We start from the raw sequence: 20,055 nt of genomic DNA, 5'->3' as shown, positions 1-20,055 counted from the left end.
CCGCTTTATGAGAGGTCTATATAATAAGATGCGAATATTATATTTAAAGCTTTTATTTATCTTCTACCTCACCTCAAACCTTACATATTTTAAAGTTACATAAACTACACCCTCTACATCGATTAACTACATGTAATGTAGTTTATGTAGTTTTTAGGAGTAACATGTAGTTTCCCGAACCCTGATAGTTATACAGATGAAATTATTAGTCATGCTTGTTTTTTCCTAAATTCTTTAAAATGCCATAAAAATAATAAACAATTTCTAACTTTTATCTGTGTTCAATATTAAAATTAATAACTTGAGTTGAGTAACAGGTTGAGCTTGAAGTAATAAAATATTGTTTTAATGAGTAAAATATGAGGTATGTTTTACTAGAGAACTTGCAAACTGATCCTCTTGAAAGTAGGTTTGGAAAATATAGACAGTTAGCTGGGAGTCAGTACAGTATTTGTGTTCGACATTTATATGAAGGCGAAAAGAAACTTAAGATTCAATCATTAATGTCCCTAAAAATTATTTAACATTTTCAAACACTGATGCTGAACAAAATTCACTTATAAAAAACCTTACTAAAGGCAGTTTTGGGTTTCCAAAAGATGAAATAACTAATATAGTTTTATTTGAATTTATATTTTTTAACAAAGTTTTGCAAAGCCATGAGGAGTTTCTCAAAATTCACAATAAAAAAATATTTTTATCAAAAATTTCTTTGGATTATATTAAAAGTAATAACACCATTATTAAAATTTCCGCAATGTACTATTTATAATGCTAAGTTATTGTAAAAACTGCAATAAATTCTATTAGAAATAAACGTCTGAAAAACTACTGTTGTTAAAAAATAATGATAGAGTTGGAAAAGGAAATAAAAGAAACTTAGACACACTTACAGCATAAATAAATACAATGACGATGGGTAATGTGAGATGGGATATCAATCTGATATTTTTTAAATTTTATATTTAAATATTATTTATTAAAAATTCGGTGCAATTAAAGTTTATATTCATTATATACGTATAAAGTGTATCAAATGCAATCAAAGTTTAGACCTCCAGTTGATGACGTCACGAATAAGCTGTCCGGCCTTGTTATTACGGTGGTTACGGTCCAGTGCAAAAATAACGTGTTTTGTGTATTGTGGTGAATTAGTGTTTAATTTTGATAATGTTTGATACTAAACCTATAAAAAAAATCAGTTCTTAAAAGGTTGTATTTTTTACGCTATCAAGCTTTTTAATATTTTCATTACTATAAGCGATACCAAATAAACTTTTAGTAGCGTCATCGGGAGCGCGATTATTAATTTTCTTGGTGGCAATCATGGACATTCTCCAGCGGCGCCGGGCTGACAAACCCTGACTGTTTTGTCTCCAATGACTAAAGAGTACAAAGACAAATAGCACCCGAGACCAAACACACTATCGCGGAAAGCGTCAATTAAATTATAAAATCAAATGTTATAAACTTCACAAAGTAAAAAATACACTTATACTTTATATAATATCGACGATATTACAAAACTGTATTTATTTTTGTCTTTGTATCACTTTATTGATTACAGAGTAACAATAATAATTATAATTATTATTTAAATGTTTTTAATTAATTTCTGGGTGAAAAATGGCAGTCAATATCGCCTTTCGTTCTCATTGTGATTAAGCCTCTCAACTCCATCTCATCAACTGAGCGATATTTGGATGATATCCGAAAATGTCGAATCACATTGGCCACCACCACCTTCATAGACATCATTGCGTATAGTTTGCCTATAAAAAACACATTATTATTAAAAGAAGGATATTTGGTTTCATTATATATCTTGACTGAAACGAAAAACTGTCACTGTAACATTTTCATATATTTTAAGTTCATTTTACATATTATTATTAATCATTCTTTGTTAATATATTTTGTTCTAGTCGGTCGATTTTGATGATTTTTTTAAGAATTTGTAGTGAAAATATTTGACTCTTTTCAATTTAAAAAGTAAAGTCCCCATGTGTCTATTATACGAGGGAAAACAAATTGTTGATATTTTGACCAGTCAGTGCTTGAAACACCCTATGGAATCAAAGTAAGACATTTAAAACTACTTTATGAAGATATATCTTTTCTCAATAATTTGTGTTTTATTCATCTCAACAGCGTTTTTGTTGTTGGAGATATTCGTCTTTCAAGAAGACTGTAACAATTAATGACAATTTCAGCATTAAGTGCATGTATTTGTTTTCGTATATCTCTTGTATCTCAAGATGTATCTCTCTATGTATATCTCAAGAGATATACAAACAATAGTAAAACTGTACCTCAATCAAAGTGCATCTGCGTCCAATCTGAACTGACGAGAGCAGTGGATATCAAACGAGGATTTAGACAGGGATGTGTTCTTTCACCATTCCTTTTCAACGTCTACTCAGAGGAAATCTTTAACAAAGCCCTCGAAAATGATGCTGGTGGAATACTAGTTAACGGCATACCACTGAACAATTTGCGCTACGCGGACGATACAGTCCTTCTCGCTGAAAACATGCAAGACCTTCAGAATATGTTAAATAACGTCATCACAACTAGTCGAGAATATGGTCTGACACTCAATGTTAAAAAGACCAAATACATGATTGTCATTAAAACTGGAGTGCCCAATGAACATCTGTGTGAACATCTGTCTTTAATGTCACGTCATCTGACCTATTTAGGGCCGCAGCTTCCAAGGTCAAAATAGCAATGGTGATAGCCAACCTCCGATATGGAGACGGTACATAAAGAAGAAAGCCACTAAAAAGTTTTGCCATTTAAAAGTTATATTATTATTATTTGTTAGCAGTTACAACAACAAAGCTTTTTTTACAAAATTGTTTAGAAATCTACTCTTGATGATGGTGATGGATATGATATATGATAGTCACCTATACAATTTCTTGGCCCCCCTGAAAACGTCATGTAGCAATATGGCGGTCTTTTAGCAATTTCTTCTGGTAGAAACCTGTCTGGGTCAAACTTCTCTGGATTCGGCCAATATTTGCTATTACGATGCAGAGCATGGGTATAGAGTATTACATTGGCTCCTTTAGGAAATGTTTTGTCGCCTGAAATTATACGAAGTGATCAACAATGATTGAAATAGTTGGCAATACTGTATTTGACGATTTTAGAATTATTAGTGGTTGGAATTGACGCTAAAACAAATTATTGATCGAAACATTATAGGAAATTATGTCAATTCATTGACGTCAATTTTGTGGCTTTTCTTTATTTTTTTTGAAAATTTACGAGTTGCGACTTTGTTATTTGTGAAAGCGACATACTTTTCGATGTAAAAAAATACTATTTTTGGATATAGAAAAGGAAAACTTTTATAATGTCAAGTTATTTTCATCCCGGCGTTCAAAACAATGTTAAAGTGCGTATAAAGTACGTCCACTGGATCTGTTTCTATAAAAATAATGCTAACAAAAAACATTTAAATAAACAGGGATATATTTTATAAATCGCTCCCTATATAGAAGCGGCAGAGGTCCACGTGGACTTGACGAGTAAGTCACCACAAAATCACAAATTACCTAACAAAATACACCGCCCATTCATTTCATTGGCTACTTGCAAATGATGGAACGCGTCGTCTAATTTTTAACGAGAAACATCGATTAAACGGTAACAGAGAATATCGCTACGGATGCCCCGTAGCTACAAACCGCATAGTACGAGAGCTAGCAACGTCGAAAAAACAAGTATTTTAAGACGTCTGGCTCTTTGGTATATCTTTTACTATGCTCTCTAGAACAGCATGCGGCCCGTCTGGCTGCCGGTAAACGTTGCTTTCCCTACTGCGCATTGAAAGAAGATCCTATATTTTATTAGTCCTTTAGATTCTAGTATTGAATATAAACCGACCGAGACCGAGTCTCCATAGCTCAGTGCTTAGAGTTTCAGACCACAAACCGAGGAGTCAGAGTTCGAATCCAGGTCAGTATAAAAACTTTTTTATTTTATTTTCGTTTATATTCTGAAAGTAAAGTATTAAATATTTGTTTTTTTTTAATCCCCAGAATTATTTAATACTTTCCTATCAGAATATATACGAAAATAAAATAAAAAAAAGTCTTTGCCCTGACCCAGATTCAAACTCTGAATCGTCGGCTCGTAGTCGGAAACTCTACGCACTGCGCTATGGAGACAGGTTCGATTTATATACAATACTAGAATTTATAGGACTAAATTAAAAAAAATATATATATAGGATATATGCTGTTCCAGAGAGCATAGTAAAAGATATATCAAAGAGCCAGACGTCTTAAAATACTTTCTCGATAACGTTGCTAGCTCTTAGACTAGGATAGGCGTACTGTACAGGGTGGGTCAAATTCGACGCTTTTAAATGGAAACACCCTTTTCTATAGGAGATAGACAAAAACTAGGAGGAGCTCAATTTTTGTCAAAAACATGATGGTGCAAACCGCATATCTATATCTATTACCGTTTCGGAGTTACGCGGTGTTTTTCAAAAATATGCATTTTTAACAAATCGCTGTAACTTTTTTGCTATGGAAAATTTTGTATTTTTATGAAAACATTTCCAAAGCACCTTTTTACGTAGAATTTAATGGTTTAAGTATAATTTTTTTAAAATTAATAATTTAAGAATTATCAACAGAAAATTTGATTTTTTATATGGGACACCCTGTATATTTTTAATTTATTGAAAATAATTTAAAATTACTTTTCCAAAATATAACACACTTGATATTTTGCTCGATTCCTCTTCGAGATATAGAGTATATAAAAAAATTCGCCCGCTTTAAATAAGTAGGCTTTGAACGGCACCGGCTGTAATGCAAAAAAATTCTAGCTGTGAGCATCAATTAAAACGAAAATAATATTTGCTATGAGAGATGCAGAATTTTATAACAATTTAAAATATATTTAACCAACATCAACACATTTAAACTATATCTAATAACAATAAATATAAATAGCAAACCAAGACATGAGATTTTGCTACAGGTGTTCGACATATCGACCGTCTTCTGTTTATGGACAGACGGGGCAGTTTTTGAACATTTCTCGCGGAATTCATTAACTCAGTAGGGGTGAAAGATACCCTCTTATAACTCCTAAGTATTTCTAATTCTTGTCTAGATTATACGGAAGAATAAGGAATCTTTATTCTTCCGCAAATATATTCATAGGATTAGATCCATGGGCACTAAGTAACAGCTGAGATCTTGGTTAGCTATTCAATTATTTTTGAAATTGGCTGCAAAAATTTGCTGAGAACTTCAGCGTTCAGAGGCGGTGTGTCGTCTTGCTGGAAAAATATGTTTTTGAGTTCCATGAAGGGCATATCATCAATAAGGGGTCCAAAGCCTACTATATAGTTAAAATTCTGTATTTCGAAGGGGATTATAACAAAATATCAAGTGTGCTATATTTTTGGAAAGGTAATTTTAAATTCTTTCAGTTAATTAAAAATATAGAGGGTGTGCCAAATAAAAAATCAATTATTCTGTTGATAACTCTTAAATTATTAATTTTAAAAAAATTATACTTAAACCATTAATTTCTACGTAAAAAGGTGATTTGGAAATGTTTTCATAGAAATACAAAATTTTCCATAGCAAAAAAGTTACAGCGATTTGTTAAAGATGCACATTTTTGAAAAACACCCCGTAACTCCGAAACGGTAACAGATATTGATGTGCGGTTTTCACCATCATGTTTTTGATGAAAATTGAGCTCCAGACACCGATATTAGTTTTCGTCTATCTCCTATAGAAAAGGGTGTTTCCATTTAAAAGCGTCGAATTTAACCCACCCTGTACAGGGTGTCCCATTTTCGTGTGTTTTACGGGGTATCTCGCTTACGGGTAGAGATACAAAGATGCGGTTTTCACATTGCTACTTTTTTATGAAAGTAAAGATGGTATACACAGATTTGTCAAAGTCCTCTTAGTTCCTGAAATAAGTAGCAGAATGATGTGAAAACCGTATCTTTGTATCTCTACTTGTAAGTGAGATACCCTGTAAAACACACGAAAATAGGACACCCTGTACATTAGCGCGCTGCAACAGCGGGGCGCGCGTGCACCAATTCCCCTATATTGGTGCGTGCATGTTTTCAAGTTGCGCGCGCTCTGCATCTCCGCTCTGCATCACGCTCTGCAAAATCCGGAATTTTCCCGAAAATCCCGGACGTCTGGCAACCCTAAATATAGTATAATCAAATAAAAACCATACCAATTTGAATGTCCTTATTAAGATATCTGGCCACCAAAGGCACGGGCGGGAGCAGCCTCAAACTTTCAGATATAACTCTTTCAGTATATTTCAGTTTTGGTAAATGATGTGTTTCAATTGGTGTATCGCGACCAATCTCCGTTATTACCTCTTCATATACTTTTTTCTTTAATGACAAATTATATTTAATACCCCAACATTCTTTTATATTATTTGTATATTTACCTGAATTTCTGGATGCATTCCCAATAATGTAAAAGTAAAAGTCAATCCGTTTCCGGTAGTGTCTGTAGCCTAAAATTTTATTCAGTCAGTATTATCATTATTTTTCGTTAAGAAAAAGCTTTGTAAAATAGAAAAAAAAATATAATATGACACCATGTATAAGTTATTGTTGTCTATTGATATTTTGTCGATTTCGGTCTCCTTGATATAAAATCAATTTTATTAATTTGGCTTAATCGAAGTCCTAATACCAATTCGAATCACTAAAAACACTTGGAAGAAAATTATAATAACTCGAAAAAAAAACATGAAAACTTTAATCCCCTATAGCTACGAGACAAAGCAGAATCGGACCTATGTTGATATAAAAAATAAGTCTTATTTGTACGCGAGGAAGCTTAAGCAAATGCTTTTTGAAACACCCTGTATTGTCACATGTCTGGCACGCCTAAGTTTTGTTCTGTACTACCGTACTCGTACTAGTTTTATTTTTTATTCACTCAATCTGTAATGTCTGTTCAGTCGTCCGTATAACTGTGGATTTTTACTTACCTAGAGTAGATCTTTACTTACGGCTAATAAAAAAATCAATAATTCTTTGGAAATAATGCTTGGGTGAAAAAGATCACCTCGGCTTATCATTGCATCCAGAAACGATAACTGGGAACCTACAACTAAAATCAGATTGATTTTTTATAATATTCTTTTTAATTATACTATTTCGCTAAATTAATAAAATTACCTAATAACTAATATAGTTCAGTCACTGGGGATTTTTGTTTGGAAAAAAGTCCGGAAGTTTTGCAACTTTGCAGGTTTATAGGTTTTGGGGTCCCCAACTAAAATCCATAAAATGCACAACTAAACTAAAACTAGTTTTAGTGAACCCTAATCGACATTTGACTTCGGAAAATCGACTATACATAATATATCATATTTTACGTAAAATTGTAAAATTTCCAGGGATTTTGTGCCTAAAAGGTTGACTTTAGCGAAAATTCTCATAAAACTTTGTTTATAGGAAATGTTATTCTCTATAATTTTGCTCTCCTCAAATTTTCGCGAAAAACGCATAGTTTTCGAGTTATTCACAAAATACCGATTTTGGGCGCCATCTTGGCAAGATGGCGGCGCCGGCGGCAAATCTGGAGATGTGCATTTTATGGATTTTAGTTGGGGACCCCAAAACCTATAAACCTGCAAAGTTGCAAAACTTCCGGACTTTTTTCCAAGCAGGCCCCTTTTTTGATCCCCAATGACTGAACTAATAAGGCTGTAGAGTAAGAAAAGTAGCAATGCGAATTAATGATGGGCATTACGATTCTTTTTAGTGAATCGATTCACTCGATTCAATTTCTCATAATGAAATCTTACGATTCGTTCGTTGAATGAACGAACCGTAGAAAAGAACGAGTCGCATTGTGATGCGATTTAATTATCGCGACGCATTTTCAGGCATGACTCGTTCGTTTTTATGGATCGGTGATGGCCACGATTCAATTGAATGAATCATATTCTAAGCGGTGCATCGAATCTCACGATACATTTTAATACTCTTTCGAATAAACGACTCGTTCACTTTTTATGACCCTTCACATGCAGATAGTAGAGTAGGGTTCAGCAACTTTCTCTAATTTAATTATGTTTATATTTCTTCTGGTTTACGATATTCCTGTAGCCGGGTGTTTCTCAAAAGTGGCCCTATAACTTTGAACCTATTTTTTTTAGATAAAAATACGAGATTTAGTATGTCAGTATATGACATAAATTAGGATTGATTGGCATTATCAATGTTATTGTTTTCTATCCTGTTCCACCGGAAATGACTACAATTTTTGATTTTTAAATGGCACCCCGGTATTTTTCTGCTTCATTTGATAGTAAATGACATTCTGAATAGAATGAAATATAATTTGTCAACTTTTGACAGTGCCAATTAAAAAAAGTAGCATTTTAGTAGCAATGTAACGACAATTTGACTCGAAATACCATGTGTGTGGTACCAAATTATTCTTTAAAAAAATGCTTTTTCTAAATATGCTAATGAGCCACCCTCGTTCCATTTAAAAAAAATACGAATTATGATTAAAAATACGATTTGGGCATATTTTAACAGTCCAGAAAAAAGCACGAAAACCATTAGACGATCAAATCTATTTTCCATGGTTCCTTGATTAAAAATTAGTGATTTTAACACAACCATTCTAGATTGAAATTTAAACTACGATTTTTTAAGCGAAAATGACATCTATTTATTCTAACTATTATTATTATTTCTATCAAATAAATAAAAGGGGTAAAATGGGGTCGAGGGTCCCATTTAAAAATCAAAAGTTCTAGCTATTTCCGGTTTGGTTTGGTGAGTGACCGAAAACAATTATTGGATACATCAATGAGAATCCTGATTTATGTTAAATACTAACGTATCACGTTTTGTTTATTTATCTGAAAAATATAAAAGTTATAGGAGCAAGCCACTCTTGAGAAATACCCATTATATGCCACAAGATGTATAAAGTAAGTACCTGGATACTCCTGCAATTCCTTTCTCCTAAAGGCGGTCATCTAAAATGCATATTAGTTAATTGTTTCAATTATATATTTAATACGTACACTGGAACTAAGTTTTCTTAATTTATTTAACAGCGATAACATACTCCAACCATTAGTTAAAAGAGCCTTCAGATCAAGTGGAAAACCAAACATAAATGCCACCACACTATTCTCTGCCATATATTTCTGCAACCTAAAATTCAGTTTGTATTTTTCATACTCTATAAATTACAAAAGTCACTCTTTAATAAAATTTAAAAAAAACATTAGTTTTTACTTTATTTCTAAAATGCAATCAAAACAACGAAACAATTCGAAGGGAACGAAACAAAGAAAAAAATGGTAAAATAATAACAACTTTACAATTTAAATTTATTAACACTGTTTCAAACATATTATGTGACATTGGAAATGTCATACATACGCGTCCAGTTCTTCGATCAGTCTATTGCTGAGATCAGTTTGTAAGTTGCAGCTCTTGCCGACAAATATATCTAAAACAATATCGCTGTTTTGATGAAATCGCTACAGACACTTTGCAAAATATGATTACAGTGAAAAGTGCAATTGCAAATGAAATCGCTAAACAATATCCGAATTTTACTAAATTGGCAAGGATTTTTCTATCAAGACCTAGGAGTAGTAAATTTAGTGGTCTAGTTTATTAGTCTCGAAAAAGGGGGCTCAAGTTTTTTGAGGGGCTTAAGTCACTATAAGATAATATTGATTTAGAATAAAACCAATTTTTAACAACACGCGCCAGTAATACGGGGGCTAAGCCCCCTAGTCTACCTAGCCCCCTACTAGTTGCGCCACTGAGATGAAAATTTAGTTCGAGGTTTCTGACAGACCACTTTGTTATTTGGTTATATTAATTAGCCGAATAGCAGGGTTGCCACAAGCTACACATTTTCAGAATTTACATATTTCGTAGAAAAAATTATAGCAGAACAGAAAATCAGCTGACAAAAGCTGATTTTTTTGATTTTAAGTTATCTAAGTTAATTAGTTCATCAAAAGAGGCCGCAAGTGTACTTTAAGTTTTGAACTGACAAATATAATTTTCCGTCATCAGTGTTCAGGTGTTCAGTAAAATGAGTATGAACTAGGTCATGAGCATTGGCGTAACTACAGGGGTGCCCGGGAGTGCCGCCCCCCACCCCCCAGTAAAATCCTGAATTATGACTCTTGGCTACGTATTAATTTTTATTTGCTTGTGATGCAGTAAAAATGACATTTTCTAGTTTTGTTTAGTTGATATTATTTTGTTGTGTTCAAAAATGTGTTAATTTTTATTTTTTTAGAAAATTTGTAGGTATAGGTATATGTAATCTACGAGAACACGGTTTGATAACCAAGTATATGAAATTTATTGATAGAGAAATTCATGTAAACGCTTTATTCAAAATATGTGTTTTTTAAAATTATTTTTCATGTTTAAAAAAACAAAAGCCCTACGCCCGCGCCCCCCTGGGCTCAAACCCAGGCCCTACCCAGGCCCACCCCAGGATAAATTACTAGTTACGCTAATGGTCATGAGTCGATCAATAAACAAGAGTCAAAAACGGTAAATAGAAAGGATTGCTTAATCCCTTAAATAATACATAATACCCTTGTATATGTATATAAACAAGTATAATACGCACTCTGGCCAAATTTCACTGCTCAATTAGGTCATGTAGTTCACAGTCTGACTTTAACTCGTTTGCATACATACTATTCAACTAGCCTGGCGCATCCGCCATGACATCAGAAAAAAAAATACTTTTTATTTTTTTTTAATTAAATGAAAGACAAAAAATCCGGCGACGACAGTTTTTAGAAGAGCCAATTAGCTATCTTTTAGTAAAAAAGGCAACTTTCTAGAGCAAGTCGTTACTTCAGTAGAGACGACACAGATAAACATTAGCATTTTATATATGTATGTAGATTCCTATTTCACTTCCTCCCATGTCAGCAAAGACTGCAGTTTCTACGGACAAATTTGGCCGATAAAGAGTCCTAAATAGTTTACAGTTTTTAAACAGAATTAACATGACTAATATGTCCATAAAATCGTTAGTTATTGGTCATGGATGGCTTACAAAATGCTATCTACACATTTTTATGGTCAAGTTCCGCCTGTTCCGCACAATCAAAAATCTTGTGGCAACCCTGCCGAATAGTATGCAGTTTCGGCAGAATACCGAACGAGATGATAGACATACAAATAGAAGATGAATAATGATAGTAGAAACATTAAATCTAGTTATTGTATAAAAAGTCTAACAAAGCAATATAATAACAAAATCACCAAGATCGCAAAAAAATTTAAATATGGCTCACTAGAATTTCTGTTTATCGGTGATTCTTCTATTTTTTCACTTTTAGTTTTTGTTAATATTTACCGCAAAATGTGTCGAAGGTATAACGACCAAAGACGCTGAAAAGATCCTCGTAATCATTGCGTAGCACATCTAGCAACACATTGGCTATTACGATGAAAGTAATGCACATAAGAATTGAGGATGGGCTGGTTAAAACTTTTGGAGAAAAACTTCCGTCGCGCTTTCCAATCTTCAGCTGAAAGTAATATTAATAGTTTTATAAGTAGGAAAATATATTTGATACCAAAATAAAATTTTAGTTACGTAATCGGGGGCGCGATTTTTAAATCCATCGTTGCCAACCATGGACATATTCAACGCCGGACTGACTAACTGGAATTTAAATCTCCCCCTGGGGATTCAGGTGGTAGCTCTGCTGTAAAAAATGCCAAGTTGCCACATTTATTTATTTATTTCCTGACATTGTCATTCGTTTTAACACTTTAGTTTTGTATTACAAGTTTTTGGTTTAAGTAAATAATGTTGTGATACTTTAAGCTTCTAAAATGTTTACTAGCAGACCTTGCAGTCGAACATTGTTCTTTTTAGAACCTCTTTTAGTGCAAGGTGTACAAGATAGCTTAATAGTAATTATTAGTATTTTAGTAATTTATTTATTTAGTTAATAGCCGTAAAAAATTATCGCATATTTATTAGAATATTTTGAACGGAAAGCGGTAGTAATGGCTCTCTATGTCCCTTTAGTGCTGTTAAGAAAGTGAGTTTTGGTGATGTAAACAATAACTGTTTATATACCTATTTATAATTTATTTATTTTTGTTTTCTAAAATATTTTGATTAAAAGAAAATATGTAAAAGTGGGCAACGCTGTGCCGGTCAAGCATAATCACGTGACTAAAAGTTTATTTGATATAAACAATATATATAGTATTTTTAGTAACAGTTAAATTAGTAGTCTATAATATTTTTACTATATTATTTATTTACTATATTATTATATTACTTTACTAAGTAACATTGAAAATGCAACACCCAGACTAACTTCTAATCGTATTTAGATAAACACTTATTCACTATATCATATAATATACAGGATGGTCCGAACTGTATTCCGGAAACTTCGGCAGCATATTCTGCATATATATAAGTAAAGAAGGAAAAGATTAAACGGCTCAGCCCTCAACAACTCGTAACCGTATACACCAGTGTACACCAGTGCAGATACGCACACTCACACACTCCCACAACCACACACCTACACTAGTGCACACTGATGTTACTGCCTACAGGCTTCATCAGTACGGTAAGGAACCAGGAAGCGATGAAACCGATCCCAAAACACAAAAAACCAGGAAGCAAACGATGCAACGAGGCACCGTGTGCAACCCAGGAGATGGAAAATAAATTGATGAAGAAACGAAAATAAATGATGAAAAATAAAAAGGAGCAAACGGGAGCCTAAAGCCCCAATTTGTGTTTTTTTTTGTGTTTTGGGATCGGTTTCATCGCTTCCTGGTTCCTAACCGTACTGATGAAGCCTGAAGGCAGTAACATCAGTGTGCACTAGTGTAGGTGTGTGGTTGTGGGAATGTGTGAGTGTGCGTGTCTGCACTGGTGTACACTGGTGTATACGGTTACGAGTTGTTGAGGGCTGAGCCGTTTAATCTTTTTCTTCTTTTTTATACATTTCCCTCACTATTTCTTTCTTGTTCATATAAGTAAATATATATATATATATATATATATATATATATATATATATATATATATATATATATATATATATATATACATATATATATAAACACATATATAAGTAGTATATAGAAGTAAAAAAGTTCGTATAAATGTATGTCCTAAAATGCTTAGTTTCGGGGCTGTAGAAATTTCATTTTTATTTCGATTTTTTCCAAACAATTTCTGGAGCAACGTCAATATTTGGATGAAAATTGGAGTTTTTTGACATGAGAAATTTGATTTTGATGTCAATATGACTTCTATTTGTAGAGAACGCCACCTACATGTGTTTTAACTGTTTTGAAGAGTAATAACTTTTCTTCCGTGCTCGTACAAGACTATTGAGTGAAACAATATACATTTCGGTGATTTTTTACATAAAAAATATCTCTTGGTAAAAATCGCTACGAGCAACCGTTCCCAAGATATTTAGGATGGAAATAGTCAATTGACAAAAAATAAAGTGATTTGACTGAACAATTGATAAATTTGTGGGAACTTTTTATTTTTTAAATTAATCATCAATTTTTCGAGGAAAAATGTACGATTAATTTAAAAAATAAAACAGTTTCTGTTTAACTTTTCGCACAAAAACATTTCAAATCTATGATTTCAGTCTAAGAACTATTTAGTCAACATGTTTAATTTATGTCAATGATGACATGTATTGATAATTTAAATTCCAAATATCTTGAAAACTATTACTCGTAGCGATTTTTACCAAGATGCCTTTTTTGCGTAAAAAACATCGTAAATATATATTTTTTGACTCAGAATTTTTATACAGGTACGGACGAAAAGTTATTACTCTTCAAACCAGTTAAAAAATATGTAGGTGGTGCCCCCTACAAGCAGGGTCATATTGGCATCAAAATCAAATTTCTCATATTAAAAAATTCCCAAACACCAATTTTCATCCAAATATTAGCATTACTTTATAAATTATTTGGAAAAAATCAAAATAAAAAATGAAATTTCTACACCCTGCATCTCCGAAAATAAGCATTTTAGTATATACATTTATACAAACTTTTTTACTTATTATTATCTGCAGAATACGCTGCCGAAGTTTCCGGAATACCACCAAACCACCCTGTATATTCATAACGATAAGATTTCTATTGTATTTCGAGCAATACTTTTTTTGGTCTTGTTTTTTGTGCAAGACCAAGATCAATCTAGCTCATTACTACAATGAGGTTGGACTCATTTGGTTACCTTTCTGCAAACACTCGCCAAATCCAGTTTTCTAACAGCACCACATGTCATGTGACATGTGACTTGCATAACTTTTGACTGTTTTGAAGCTTGCGCTATAAATCTTCTTCGGTGTTCCCTCGATACTCGTTATACAGGCCCTTTTCGAGTAGAATATCTCAATTATTACGAAATATTTTTCGGGTTTAAAATCTAATCACCTTAGTGACAGGCCAATATGTTATCAAACTATAGTTAAAATTAAAGCACTCTCCAAAGGTGTAAAATTTTCAATGTCGCTTAGATAATGCAATGTATGAGTTGGTTATAACGTATGTTAACTTATGAAAATATTTTTAAAAATAACTACTAAAAGCTTTACCTTTGTAAGTGATAAGGCAATCTTCAAATATTTCTCTTACTATTTCATAGAAACTTGCTTTATCCAAACTATCTGGATGGTTAAGTATAACTTCTATAGCTTCGACATCGTCTGTAGCATGGATAAAGGTATGGCCACACCAGAAATTGAATGGTAGTCCCAATTCCCTGGCTACTGCGCGTCCCGCATTGAACACATCTAAAAAATACATTGCAAGAGAATATGAGATAAACGTTATTAACATAATGTAAATGCTGTAATATTTGAAGAAAAAAAGTAAAAAAAAAGAAATAAGAAGATGCGCAACCTTATGGGCGATTTTGTGGCACAAAACCTGTCCGAGATGTAGCTGGCCTTACCGTCAGCCTGTCCGACATTTAGTTTAGCTCTGCGCTGCTGCGCTCTGATAGTTGTTTACAGCGCAGCGGATATAGAATACTCTGCAATAGTTCTGCTTTCAGTCGACAGAGTGAGTGGTTGCCGGAGGCAGTGTTGTCGGCCAGAACTACTGATTAATCCGTAGATTTACGAATTTTAATACGGAGTTTCTATCATTAAACAATTTAATATAATATTATATGACTAAAGAGCGTCAGAGATGGCTTGGAAATGAAGATCGCTATTATTTCATATGTAAAATATTATGGGAAATCGTCATTCCCAAGCCAACTAAACGACAATAATTTTCGATCATACGAAATATTCAGAAGCTATAAAATAATTCTTATTTTTATTACCGCCTTCGATATGCCTTCGCTGCCCGAATTAGAGAAAATAAGTGTTTTATGCGTTGGCCGCAGAACGATTGCTGGCTCCACCGTACAGCACTTGACGCGTAAGGGGAAATACGCCTATTATATTGCGTATATTTTCAATTCTTCCATCAACGATATAAAGATGTTTTTAGAGCTATTACTTTGATTGTAGGTTATTATATTTTAACCGCTGCGTTGTTTAGTAACATTCAGATACATTTTATATAGATATTATCTCTGACTAGCACTAATGTATTTAGATGTCGATCTATTTTAAGAGTAAACAGAAACATACACCTGTGTTTGGCACTTACCGCACTTACCACAATCTATATCATCCAGTATTTTAAAGAATTAACAATAATTATGGACCACTAACCTGAGTAACCTGTGTTCCTAAGCTGCCAAAAGTTTCCAAATATCGGATAGAACATGAATCCGTTAAAATTTTTCGCAAACTCAAAAATGTGTCTTTTTTTATAAAGTGACCATGCTACTTTCAACATGATCAAAACTGCGAGTACACCTGCTCCTACTACAATTTGTAACCATGCCATAATACGGAATTGTAAAAACTTGAAATAAGAATTTATTAGATTAAAAAAAAGGAGTAAGCAAGTAACAGTAGTAGTTAGTAAGTGAGGAGCTATTTTTCAAAATGTAACAAGTCCATTTTTAAAATTTTAGACAGTATAACTGGTACGTCTATTCTACAATTCGTAGACAGCGAAAAAAAATTCGGTTAGGTAATTATGTACTTATCTCAAATTAGTCATTTTTATAAATCAGAGTTGGTTTTAGAAATTACTATCACCGTTTTTTGAATGGATTTGTTTCGTTTTGAAAGAAAACGCAGTACTAGTTATGTTTTGAAAAAAATAAATTTCTAAAATTAATGAACAATGATAAAATTTAAGTAAAAAATAATGCAAAGAACGAATTTACTACATAGTTAATTAAGTTTTTAACTCAGGTTCTTCTTGGACACAGTCGCAGTTTGCTTCACCATCTGGATTATTATTTTCAGAGTTTCGAAAGTCACTGATCAACAGTTCAAAATACCACGACAAACTTTTTTCTCTGTCCCAGTTTTCTCCAAAACTCGCAACTAAAAGATTATTTACCGCTTTTCCCTTATCAGCTGAAATTTTGTGCTCATCCAGTAACAGACTCGGTGAAACACCCGCTAAAGATTTCCCACTTTTTAAAAGGGTTTGTTCTTTTTTTGAAGGGTCTTTATTTCTATAAAATACTTGAGAAATTACTGTTACATGCTGCTGTTTTTTACCACGACTCAATTTTTTTTATGTTAACAACTTTTTGTTGGCTTATCCCGTGGTATTTCTGAAATATCGTAAGTAGGCCCTTAAAAATTAACCATATTTTTTATGTTAGACGATACGGGAAATTTGAAAAAGTATAAACGGGCAAATGCTGTTCGTGGACTTTTGCCGACAGTTAAATGCCGAAAGCTGCCATACCTCGACCATGTTCTTAGAGGAAATGTTACCGGAACCTACAACTTATAAGGAAGGGCAAAACAGAGGGCCGCAGGGGCACAGGAAGAAAACAAATCTCCTGGTTGAGGAACATCCGAGAAGGAACAGGCATAAATAGCGCCGAACAATTATTGTTTAGAGTCGCTGAAAACAGGGATCAGCTCGCCATCATGATTTCCAAAGTCAGGGGGGCCTGACAAGGCACAGTAAAGAGAAGATAAACGGAATGAACCATAAGCATATAGTAAACTTTGGTACAGTCTGTCAAGTAATGCCTCTCGGATTTGGCAATGAACTGTAGGTCCCATATACTTGTGAAACTATATTTCAAGTGTAAAACCTCTAACGAGGGGTAGGGGACTCAACAAACTCACAACCTTTTAAGTTCCCTACGCCTCGTTAGAGGTTTTACATTGATATGTACTCACACTGGGTTGGAGAACGTTTAGTTTTATATTTCAAATTTCAAGTATACATCAGTGCAGGCAAGAGATCGCCTACGGTTTGTATAGCACATAAAGGCCAGGACACCCTATCATGGACGTTTCCGATCCGCCTCCGGTCCTATTTTGCCCCAGAAGCGGATCGCTGTGGGATCGGAAATGGTGAATACACACATGTCATACATGCTTCCGACTCCTTCACGATTTCGGGCTTCGGCTGGATATAATCGCCAGTCTTGATTCAACAATCATCGCATGAAGTCGAGTGCGCAAAATGTTTAATAATTTTAGCAACAGTGGTTTAGCCATGGTGGCACTTTGTTTGGAAAAAGAAGATGAGGAAAATGAGAAAGCTTTTATAGAGAACAGCCAAAATGGCAGATTTCATATCTTTGTAGTCGGAGTTTCGGTACTGCTCTTTGGTCTGGTCATACAGCACTGGATATTTCCTCACTTCTTCAATTAGTTCCTCCAGTTTTATTGTCGACATTTTTTATTATTTTAATAAAAAACTAAAAATAACACAGCAAAAACAAAAATAAACAAAATAGTTGAAAACGACACTCGTCCCACAGCCGGCATCGACGAATATCGGAATCGGACTGACAATCGGAATCGGAACACGAACGGATGCAGGAACGGAGTCGAGTAGGAGCGGGGATGAATCACGTATCGGAAAGGTGTAAACTATGCTGGTTAAAATAACGTACGATTTCCCTCTCATACAGTCGTCCGACTATATGATCGTACCCGGATCGGAAACGTGCATGATAGGTGTGTCCCGGCCTTAAGACTGTAAAGGTAGCCATGCACATGCAGTTTTTTCTCGAGGGAAAGATGCACAATCACGGTACAAACTTCAAAGAGTGTTTAAATATGACATCCTTTGTAGCATTCGACTTAATCTCTTTTAGTTTTTCTATCGATCTCGATTTATCTGACATATCTTTTTTATTGCTGTCGAAGTAAGGTTCACAACCGATATGCGGATCAAAATGACCGAGAATTTCCGGTTCTTCAAAATAGAAAGGACAACAACCCTCGTATATTAGTTATTTTTAATGCTTGTAATGTTGTTAACGTATCACACGAATTTAGTTGATCACATATTTATACTACGCGAAACAGAAATTTCACGATTTTTTATTTATTTCGTAGAAATATTATTTCACTTTACATTATTTTTATTACAGACATAATTTTAACACAATAGAAAGGATATGTCTTTAATTGCATTCTATTTATAAATAAAATATTTAAATTACTAAAATAATATTTATTTTTTGGCATACAATCTAATTCACTAAAAATAACAATGCAATATTAATATTATTAAATTAAGATTGTTATTTTTAGACGTAAAAACTCACCTTACTTTGCCTTAGTAGAAAATACGACCAGATTTATGTTAAAAGTAACTGTCTAGTAGGCTTGAAAGTTTATTGTTTCGAGCTAATGACAATTGAACTTATTACTAAAAAATCCCATTTAGTATTTACAAAATATATTAATATGTTAAATTGACAATATATAAAAAAATATTTGGTACATACGTGAATAAATGTATTTTTCACAAAGACTGATTTTGTTTATTTATTATTAACAATGGGAACTTAATTTACAAAGAATGAAAGATTTTAAGTTTATAAAGCAAAATGTTTGATATTAAGTATAGTTTGGGGTTGGAACTTGTGTAGTTGTGTTACTACAGCAAAATATAACACTCAGTGCCGGACTTAGGCCTGGGCCTGGGGCGGCAGATTTTTAGGGGCGGCAAATTTTCAACATAACAAAATATTTATCTTTTTTTTTAACTTTTATTTGTTCATAAAATATTTCGATTATAGCCTTAGCCGATTACATATTTATTTACTTAACTATTATTATTGTTTAAATATATAATTCGCTTGGGTTATTTTTTACTGCATTGTGCCATGAATCCAGTTAATAAATACATAAATACCTCGAATATAAAAAAATAAATTCAAAAACGTTAAAAAAATTATCAGAAACACGTTGGTCTGCACGAAATGAAGCTTGACAATCACTATCTTTGTCTTCCAATGAAATAAAATCCACGTTGGAGTCAATTTCTGAAGACGATAGCGAAAAGCCTAAAACCCAATTATATGCTTCTAGTCTCCTTAAACAATTCAAAAGCCTAGAAATGGATTTTATGGCGGTATTTTGGAAAGACGTTTTAAATAGATTAGATGCGGTCAATAAAAAGCTTCAAATGGTGGATATTGACTTGATATTTACTTTAATCCGAGCGGCTAATGTGTCGGCGAATTACGAATATGTAGCCGGGCACGTTCCGTGAAGTAGACACCGAGCCACGTCCGGGCCTTCTGTTTATGCTACACCGAGTTGATAACGGGGCTCGTATTAGTTCTGAGTATATTATAAAACACAGCCCCATAGACACACGAAGATTTAATACGAACAATGCCAAAGTTCTCGCAAGTGGAATTGGTACCAATTACAGTTGATGAAGAAAGAACAACACCTGCTCAAAGGGCAAGATGAGGACTATCTTTTTCATTACATCCTTTCATTGTCCAGTTTTATGCATTCCCTGTCATAAAATACTGCTGTAAGATTCACTACCTACTACAGACATGATAAAAAGTGTACTTTGTTTATACCATAACTGCAGATTGCAGTCGGGGCACCAGGAAAAGTACATTCATGCTT

The 20,055-nt window shown here is 33.4% G+C and overlaps 1 protein-coding gene across 1 annotated transcript; it reads right to left on the bottom strand.

Moving 5' to 3' along the window:
- Nucleotides 1-1,608: 1,608 nt before the first annotated feature.
- LOC115881582 (cytochrome P450 4C1-like) lies at nt 1,609-18,804 on the bottom strand. The gene is made up of 12 exons (XM_030899125.1): nt 18,729-18,804; nt 15,796-15,991; nt 14,662-14,859; nt 11,406-11,580; nt 9,443-9,512; nt 9,079-9,211; nt 8,991-9,030; nt 7,039-7,139; nt 6,466-6,534; nt 6,241-6,406; nt 2,913-3,092; nt 1,609-1,772 (listed from the first exon to the last, which is right to left on the bottom strand). Exons 4-12 carry the CDS (start codon nt 11,512-11,514, stop codon nt 1,609-1,611), a joined length of 1,032 nt encoding a protein of 343 aa, XP_030754985.1. The 5' UTR covers nt 11,515-11,580; nt 14,662-14,859; nt 15,796-15,991; nt 18,729-18,804.
- Nucleotides 18,805-20,055: the final 1,251 nt, after the last annotated feature.

The sequence above is a fragment of the Sitophilus oryzae genome, unplaced genomic scaffold (genome assembly GCF_002938485.1).
Source record: "Sitophilus oryzae breed Bouriz unplaced genomic scaffold, Soryzae_2.0 scaffold_172_pilon_pilon, whole genome shotgun sequence".
Classification (NCBI taxonomy): Eukaryota; Metazoa; Arthropoda; class Insecta; order Coleoptera; family Curculionidae; genus Sitophilus; species Sitophilus oryzae.
This window is presented reverse-complemented; position numbering and strand designations above follow the sequence as displayed.

Bases quoted from the DNA above. Each gene is read 5' to 3' on its own strand.
- LOC115881582 (XM_030899125.1), bottom strand. From the start codon at position 11,514: ATGTGCATTACTTTCATCGTAATAGCCAATGTGTTGCTAGATGTGCTA. The intron at 9,031-9,078 runs GTACGTATTAAA...TATGCATTTTAG, and splicing joins TAAGAAAACTTAGTTCCAGT to ATGACCGCCTTTAGGAGAAA. The intron at 6,535-7,038 runs GTAAGTAAAGAT...ATAAAATTTTAG, and splicing joins TATTGATTTTTTTATTAGCC to GCTACAGACACTACCGGAAA.